We start from the raw sequence: 9,126 nt of genomic DNA on the forward strand, positions 1-9,126 counted from the left end.
GGGGGGGGGGGGGGGGGGGGGGGGGGGGGGGGGAGAGAGAGGGAAAGAGTGGAAATGAGGAAAGGGAGGATACGAGCCAGCGCGCAAACAAAACAGATATCATTAGGGCTCCGAGCAGCTGTGATTTCCTTTCCATTATTGAAAATGAAGCTTTTGTTCAGCCCACCCTCCCCCCAGTTGATTGCACAGTAAAAGGGGAGTCGAAACTCTTACCTCTTTTGGCTTGGTAATGAGTACCGGGCACTTTGTAGTGTTAACGAGGCTGGATGGATCAGTGCAGCGGAAAGCAGCCGCGCGCCCCGCTCTCTAAATCCAGCCAATTAACAAACCAACAGCCCCAACGCACGAGCTGAGCTGCCCACCGCAACTTGTTTGATACTGTCTCTGCAAACGAGTTCTTACTGAAAATGTATTCGGTTATATAGACTGTATTTCAGTCTGTGTTGTGACAAATGTTTGAGTTAAAGGATCGTACCAGTGTGCATGTGTTAAAACCCATTTAATACAGCTTATGTATTTTCCTCACTGTTACTGAAACTTAGATTATTCCTAACGTGAGAGTTTATTACCAGTTTATTAATTTACAACATGAATTTGTAACCTGCAGAAACGTAAATCCTTCTTGAGGTTGTTATTCTGTCCCGGTGAACATCAGGTTCGAGTTCGTGTTGTGTGGTCAGTTTGGTCTGTTCAGATCAGTCTGTGCTTACAACTGCATTCACACATAGCAATAATAATAGGTGATAGGTGAATGTGATCAGAGCCTTCTAGCAAAAGAGAGGCTTCTCAGTGAAGCTCCCCTGAATAAATAAAAGTAAAAAATAAATTTTAAAAAAGTGCTGCTGAAATGGCTCAGCGGTAAAGTTTATGCAGTTAAGTTCAGTGAAATGAAACCACTGCCTTCCAGGAAGGAAGAAAAAAAAAACATCCAAAAAAGTAAAACACTGCAGCACCATTCTCCAAATGGTCAGCTATGATTAGATTAGCAGCTAACGGGCTAAACATCAAACACTGTTCTGGAAAGGCTGCAGACTGAGAAGGATCAGTAGCCTAAATGAATTTGCCTACTAACATTTTTTATGTAAAATGGTTAAAAAAAAGTTTCAGTAGCCTATTTAAAAATGACAAAAGCTAAAACTATAACTTAAGAATTACTGAGCGTGTGTGTGTGCGTGCGTGCGTGTGTGTGGTGAATGGGGGACAAAGGGGAGTGGGGGTGTGCCTCTCCTCGGGGAATGGTAGGAGAATACTAATTCCAGCCTGGTGCGAGGCCACATTGTCCCCCTCTTCTCTCCACCAGTGGGCCAACAAAGGCTTTCTCTAGTCAGCGCAGGCCAAACAATACGGCCCGCTGCAAAGCCCCTCGCCTGTAGCCACGCCCCTTTAAGCACAGAGGAGGTCAACGAAAAAAAAAATGTCCAGGAAGAAACGTGAAACTGTGGCTTTGTGTCTTTGTGGGCAGCTTGTTGGGCTCACAACATTTAAACAGTGACTGCTTTTACTGTTGTCTGCTGATCACTGAACAGCCTGCATTCTCTTCTTCTTCTTTGTCACAATCAGCCTATTGCTGTTAAATGAACTATTGCTTAAATGTTACTTTAAATGGTTACTGTAACATTAATATTTATTTGGGTTATTTCCCATAACAGTACTATTGCTGTATGTTTTCTTCATTTAACAATAGCATTACCGTCACATCTGCTTTAGTTTTTATTATTTAAATATGACAACATATAGGTCAAACATTTTTGTTAAGGCCAGATCGATGCAGAGCTCTCTCTCCTCAAACTATTTATCCATACAAAGTAGCGTGCAATTAGTGTGTGTTTGTTTCTTTACAGACCAAAGACTACATTCTCCTTTCTGAGTAACGTGGTAAACTGTGAAATCCGCTGTTTCAGTCTTTGTATTTCCATGACCATTAAACACCTAGTGATTTCTAGTGTGCATACTGACATTTTCTTGCTACACTTCATTTTGTTACATTACATCACAAGTGTGAACACAGTACAAACTCACAACCACCTCCAACAGCCAAAATGTTTTAAAAAGTAGTTTTTGAGTTTGTTTCCTAAGCTGTCTCATTACTTACACATTTGTTTTTTAGAACGGCCTACTGACATTTTGAGTACACCTAATTTTGTTCCTTTTCCAGTGTGAACCCTCTACATACTCAAAACATTCAGAGCATGTGTAGTCTGGAATTGGGAGACAGCTCTGCATACTCATGGTCATTAATGTACCATGGTTTGAGACCCTCAGTTAAGATTTTAATCCATGTTTTTTAACAAATTAAATTTCACTCTTAACATGCTGAAAATGCCTACAAAGATTGAATAATACCTAATTTGCGTTTTTTAGCTGTACTGGTTAAATTCTCAATTTAGAATTATAGGAAGTTTATTTTCACTTGTGTCTTATTTCATGTGAGTGTTGGAAGTGTAAATTTTTTGTTAAATACACAAATACTGTGCTTATTCCACCACTACTGATTAAAGATGGAGGAGTGCAATGAAAACAAGTGAGAAACTGTATTTTGCTGTCCTTGACAATGAAGCTGATGTGTAGGCCTATCTGCCCATTTATCCATCATTTCAGTTTTCTAGTCAGCCAAAGAGAACGTTTTCTTCCTCCTCAGTCAGTGTGCCTGTGTTCAATGAGTGTTTGAAGCCTCTCTCTCTGCTTCTCCCAGGTATACAAATGCTCTCCGTCCAGCCGGACACCAAGCCGAAAGGCTGTGCCGGCTGCAACCGGAAGATCAAGGACCGCTACCTGCTGAAGGCCCTCGATAAGTACTGGCATGAAGACTGCCTCAAGTGTGCCTGCTGTGACTGCCGGTTGGGCGAGGTGGGCTCCACGCTCTACACCAAAGCCAACCTCATCCTGTGCCGAAGAGACTACCTACGGTAAGACAGCCGACATCTTCATAGCGTCTGTGTGACGCTCTACAAACCAGGCTGGTCACAGTGTGTACAGGGGTGAAATCCACTTTACACACATTAAAAGCTCCCTTTTATTTTGTGGAGTGGCACACAGTCAGATTTATTTTTAACAAGAAGGATTTCATTTGGTTTTGGCCTGGGACCTTATTTAAGGCCTCTGATTTTGCCACAACCCAGCAATCAGAAAGTGAGAAATTTGAGATGTAAATTATGGTATAGAATTAGTTTACTATTTCCAGTTTTTAATTAGTTACATTTGTGTACATTTTGTTGTTATCTTTTCATTCTTGTTTTTTTTGTTTAATTAGCAAAAATAACTGTAACTGTCTGTGGAGTCTCATGGAACACCATTTCTATAAATTGCATTTTTGTACTGTTTCCATTTATCTGCCTTCAAAAATCTCTAATTAGCTTCAAACACGGTTGTTATGGCCCCCTTTTTCAGGACCACCAGGGCTGTTTGAAAATGAAGAAACATTTGTTGTAAATAGCATAGGTTTGTTTTGAAAAATCCAACTATGTACTTAAAACAGTATTAGTGTAAGTAATAATACTTTTACTAATAAAAAAGGCAAAAATTGATCATCTGAAAATCTGAACATTTACCCACTTTCCTCAGTTTTCATTCCAGTCAAGCCATGCCACTAGCCATACCATGTGTCAGGGGTCACATCAAGAATGTGATTGATTCTCAAAAGAAAGCACCACAAGCAATAAATAACATAGGGAACTCTTTCAATTTACAGTAGCGAAAACAAACTCTTTTTAGCCTCTTTCCTGTTTCAGGAGACCAAACTTGATGTTCCACTAGCAAAATGCAAGGAGTCGTCACAACCAATCAAGATAACTCCCACACACAGGAACAGCACTTTGGCCAGTTAATTGATTTTGCATAACCCTTTGTTACAGTGACTAGAATATCATCATTTTATTGGGCCTGATAGGATTAATTAATTATTGGCAAATTTGTCCGTCCATCCCTCCGTCCCATTCTCGTAAACGTAGTATCTCAGGAACGCCGTGAGGGAATGTCTTTAAATTTGGCACGTTTGAAACATCCATTTGTACTCAGGGATGAACTGATTAGAATTTGGTAGTCAAAGGTCATTTCATTCAGTCTGAATAAAATGAGACCTGCCTGTCTACCTGCCTGTCTATGCGCACTCTGCCCATGCACTCACTGTGCATGAACATGTTTGGTCGAGTGGCTTTTTAGGGAGGCTTGAAGGGAGGGGGTGGGATTTTTTCAGTTGGACACTTTAAAATCTAGCTGTCTCTTGGTAGTCCTCCAGTGTTGCCTATACCCCAACTTTAAATCAACTGAGTTAGAGCTTTTGCATTTTAGCTTTGTTTTACCTACACTGAATTGATATTACTTGCTGGAATAGAGTTCACTCACTTGGTGATTGCCTGGAACAGAATGTATACATTAAACATCCTGTTTATTTGCAGGAGTACAGTGTGTTTTATAGACTGGCATTACGGTTTATCACTGTCATTATCAGTTAGCAAGTTGATATTAAAGTAAATGTTTAGATCCTATATTGTACCGTGATCGTTTATTATCTAAACAAATTCTAAAGGGTAGCCTCACTTCTGTATATTAAATTACAAGATTAAAACTCATTTGATTGACAGGTCTTTTAATAGTAAATAGGTCATTTCATACCAACACTAAACTACTACTTTACTTTGCATCCGTAACTATTGTTTTCTAAAATTATCGTCATTCAACAAACCCTGATTTAGCTTTCTTATCCTTAAAAACTCTGAGTTGGTTTTATGTGTTTTTACTGACACTTATTTCTTAAACATTATCACAGAAATCATGTCTCCTCATTGACACGTCATTATTACATATTTTTGAAAGCACAATAAGTTGTTGTTTTTTTTAAACGAAGCTGGTTAAGATGATTTTCTGTCTATAAGTACAAGATCACTTTTCTCCTCAGAGCTGCCAGTGTTGTGGTGGTCACACTGAGGACTGCTGAGAGACAAATAGCTGTTGGCTATTGCTTGCTTAAAGTTGTTTACATAAGAAATTCATTTTTAGTTTATGTAGGTGTTGAGAATTAGGGTATAAATGATGTCTTTATTTATAAAGATTTATATTATTTATATTATTAATTGTAACTATTATTTTGTAATTCCTAATATAGTTTAACAAAGTGTTAAATTTACCATAATTAAATTAATAACTATAACCAAAGAGGTTAGATAGAAGAGGTTGGAGAAATATTCACTATTATGCAACATTAAAGAAAGCAGCATGTATATACACAGGCATTTATTTAGAAGATAAACTAAAGGACACAAGATGAAACCTAACTGAAATGCACTAAACTAAGGTGTGTGTGTGTGTGTGTGTGTGTGTGCGCCTAAAAGAACATGCATCAGTTTCTGTGATCTGCACTGTATGTTCAGCATCCACAAGCATGAACACATGTGTAGCAGACAACGAACGCACATGAAGCGGGAGCTTTAAAGGTCCTCTCTGCGGGTGTGGTTGTGTTAAAGGCCAAATTAGAAGTATGTGCATGTCATCCGTGTTGGATAATAGTGCCAAGTTAAAAGGGGTTAGATGCAAGAGCTCGGTCTGTGTGGAGCATAACATTACTTACATTAACATTGGCTGAGAACAGTTACAATAATAACATCATGTTTACTATGAAATGATCACAATGATAAAACTCAGTGAAAAACACATCAGTATAGGCTATGTGGAATGATCAAAAGCTAAACAGTCCTGTGCTTAGTCAAGTAATGGATCCCTGTCAAGCTACGTGAAGCTATGCACAAGTACGTTACTAGTCCATAAAGGAAGAAACGTTTCTTTGGCATGCTAGTTGTTAGCTGGATTATCAACCTACTCACTGACTTGACTCCAACTCTCACACTAGCTGAGCATGCAGTCAGGTGTTGATGGACCATTTGAAACACTTTTCAAGTATTGGCCTCAATCTACTGGTTTTGATGCACATTTTCACACAGAAAAACATCTCAAAACATGAAAACAAATCTAGTAATGTGACAGCAGCTGGAGCTCTGGGTAGTGAGGGTCATCCATTAATCAGAAGGTTGGTGTTTTGATACCTGGCTACCCCTGTCCACATGTTAAATTGTCCTTGAGCAAAACACAGAAACCCAAATTGCTCCCAGTGTGTGTATGTTAGGGGGAAAATGTAAGTTCCCCGAGGATAAAGTGTCTACCAAAAACTATATTGGGTGGAAAGCAAAAAAAAGAAAAGCTGATGAAAGCATGATGTGCCACAGTAACAGGTGCTCTCTTAATGATGCATGGATGAATTACTGGATGGACCTACCAGGCACCGGCCCCCGGGCAGTTTGAAGTGACAACAAGATCTATGTTGTTGAATATTGTTGAATAATAGTTCAGCATCTTCCCATTCCCAGTGCAATCTAATATTTATTCATATCCGGTTTAGTTCATTTTTTCCACACAGCTCACTGTGCATACTTTGGCTACAGTAAGCCTATGATAAAATTAGTAAGGCACCTTAAATGTTTGACTGCAGAGTAACTTTACTTTAAGATTTCCTTTTGTGGTTTATGATAATGTTTGAGGTATAGAGTCCTATAATATTTTTAGATTATATTTAATTGTGTCAGTTTTCCTTTCCACAAGCCAAACATCAAGGGGGTTACATTAAATTCCTTTCCAGGACTTTTTGGCCTGTACAGAAGCTTCAGGTGTTTAATGTTTTGTTTGCAGCGTTCAGTTTAACTACTGTTTAGGGGAATTTGAAATCTTACTGATGTGAATCATCCTAGTACGCTCTCGCTCTCTTTTTGTTCTTCACACTTGTAGACAGACCAAATATTTACCTAGTTCCAGTGATCATCTTAAAACTACTGTTTCTCCATCACCGTGAACACACACTGTAGTTTATTTTGACTCAGTCCCACGTACACTGTCCTGCTGGCCCAAATACTCACAGAGCACCACATGTGGATTAAACCACCATTGGAAATAGTCCCTAAAAATGCACTATTTCCTCCTGTTTGAGTAACAAAATACAGAATGGGGCCAGACTTATCCTTTAGTGCAGTCCATGGATATGATAGGTTAGTGTCTTATTGTGATGTCCACTGAAAATTGTCCATCTAGTGGCTGGTGGCTGCTGTGTAGCAGACCTTCAGAGCAAAAGCTGTGTGTGTCATCAGTGAATCAGTTCATGTGGACATTGTTTACTCAACACCAATGCATACAGTAGTAGCCGTGAGTCCGGGTGAGCATTTCTTAACAGGTGTGCAGGCTAAGAGGCAGACCAATTCCAACATGTTATTCTTTCATCTTCAAAGTTCAAGGTGACTGAATTGATTTGAAGCTCGCTATCACGCGAGTGGCCTGCCTGCGAATGCGCCCTGACATCTCCTCACTGCTGGCTAATGAATGGCAAATATAGCAAACCGCAGCACTCCACATCTGATCTGCAGAGCAACAAAGAAAGTCAGGCTCCATCACTGAGGCAATCAATGGCTGCAAGATCACAAAGCAAAACAATTTACACCCACATACACACACACATACACGCTCCCTTAATCAAAAAGCAACCTCAAATATATTATTTCTACTTATGTTTATCTCAGTCTGTCAGCCCAGGTTGAAAAATAAGATGACTTCACATTTAGTCCATTTTTATATTCCATTGGCTTTAAAAATAAATGATTTGGGCCTTCATTATACACCTCCACCTCCTTCTCCAAGTCAATCATTTTCTGCTTAGCAGGGTGGCATGTTATTAGGCCTGACATAACCAGGGTTAATAGAATTCTTCAGGGGAATACAACCATGAGCGATATGGCCACCACCAGAGAAATAATAATCTATCGCAACACTTGCACACAAAAAACTGAAGGAAAAAAACAAATACGGGGAGAAAAAACTTCCCTGTGTGATCAAATATGATGTACAGAAAGGAATTTGTGTGTGTGTGTGTAACCAAGCAATCCCATCATAAACCTGCGCCTGCAAACATAATTACAGGTGTTATCTCCTAGAGCTTGATTTGTGCTTTGCTCTCTCTGAATATGGAGAAATGCAGTGGAGAACATTTTATCAACAAATGATCCCTTTGAAACCAAAGCTTCCATTGATGATACTGGTAATAGCGTGACACCACTGTTTATGCTGATGTGTGATTTTCACAGTACACAGTAAAAATGTTTGAAAGCCCAGAGGAGGGAGGAGAGCAGACAGACTGACACATTTAAGTTAAAAAACACAGAAAATGAAGACTGCGGCAGGGTAGCCTGCTGAGTGCCACCGCACACACAACGCCAGTGCTGGCTCCAAGGCCGGGTGCAGGCGTGAAAAAGCTGTTGGGCATCAGTTAATGGAAAACTGTAAATTCCAGGCATCCATTTTAAAGACAGCACCAGAAGAACACTTATTTATTTATCTATTCATTCATTTTTTTAATCCAACTTCAATTTTCCTCTACAGTGGTTTTACTAAGATTGTAAATGCAAGCAAACTCACAGAGCCGTCAACATGACTGGATTTATTAACGTTTGGAAAGCTGGCTATCAGTGAGAGATAACCAACATGTAGAGCATGGTTCAGTGTAATAACTTACATTTTTTCCTCCTTCAGAATCAACTTTGTAGTCCACAGCTACCTTGTATAACCATGTATGTAAATTTAAATGAAAAATGTATCTTTTTTCATCTGGCATCAGGCTTTTGGTCATTGTCAGTTTGTATGTTGGCGTGACTGTGACATCAAGTCAAGCTTTATCTCCAGGGACTGGCGGGGAGTGAAAAGAAAAGGCTCAGGCTGCTTGAGACTTTTCTTTATAGAAATCTCATTTAGCTACCTTTTTCCTTCTGAACATGTAGCAAAATAAAGTTTTCTAAGCTGGGACACACAAGGTCCAAGGAACTGGCCATGATCCAGATTTTAAATTGTTCACTGTTTTAAGATCAAACAGCGTAATTCTTCCCAAATTGTGTCTTGCGCTAATGGTGTACCAGTAGAGTACATACTGAGTACATACAAGTGAATAATGTGGGGTACTATATAAGAATTTATACAGTATGTATTTTTAAACAGATGCCCACTCTGTTATCACAGAAAACAGTGTGACTGTTACTGAGGAACAAAGCTTGAACGGAAGATGGGGCAGTTCTACGCAGCCTTTTATTAATCTGCTGAGATTAA

At 39.4% G+C, this 9,126-nt stretch overlaps 2 protein-coding genes across 4 annotated transcripts in view; one reads left to right on the forward strand and one right to left on the reverse strand.

Annotated features, from left to right (window-relative positions):
• Nucleotides 1-3,446, forward strand: part of LOC123985054 (LIM domain only protein 3) — a 7,238-nt gene extending 3,792 nt beyond the window's left edge. For all 3 annotated transcript variants that reach the window (XM_046072409.1, XM_046072408.1, XM_046072407.1), the window contains exons 2-3: nt 2,693-2,906; nt 3,388-3,446. In XM_046072409.1, the coding sequence (XP_045928365.1) occupies nt 2,701-2,906; nt 3,388-3,406 (225 nt within the window). In that variant the 5' untranslated portion in view covers nt 2,693-2,700 and the 3' untranslated portion in view covers nt 3,407-3,446. The remainder of the gene's footprint in view (nt 1-2,692; nt 2,907-3,387) is intronic.
• Nucleotides 1-9,126, reverse strand: part of mpped1 (metallophosphoesterase domain containing 1) — a 118,325-nt gene that overhangs the window by 79,173 nt on the left and 30,026 nt on the right. The window lies entirely within an intron of this gene.

This window comes from Micropterus dolomieu, linkage group LG16 (assembly GCF_021292245.1).
Source record: "Micropterus dolomieu isolate WLL.071019.BEF.003 ecotype Adirondacks linkage group LG16, ASM2129224v1, whole genome shotgun sequence".
In the NCBI taxonomy this organism is placed as follows: Eukaryota; Metazoa; Chordata; class Actinopteri; order Centrarchiformes; family Centrarchidae; genus Micropterus; species Micropterus dolomieu.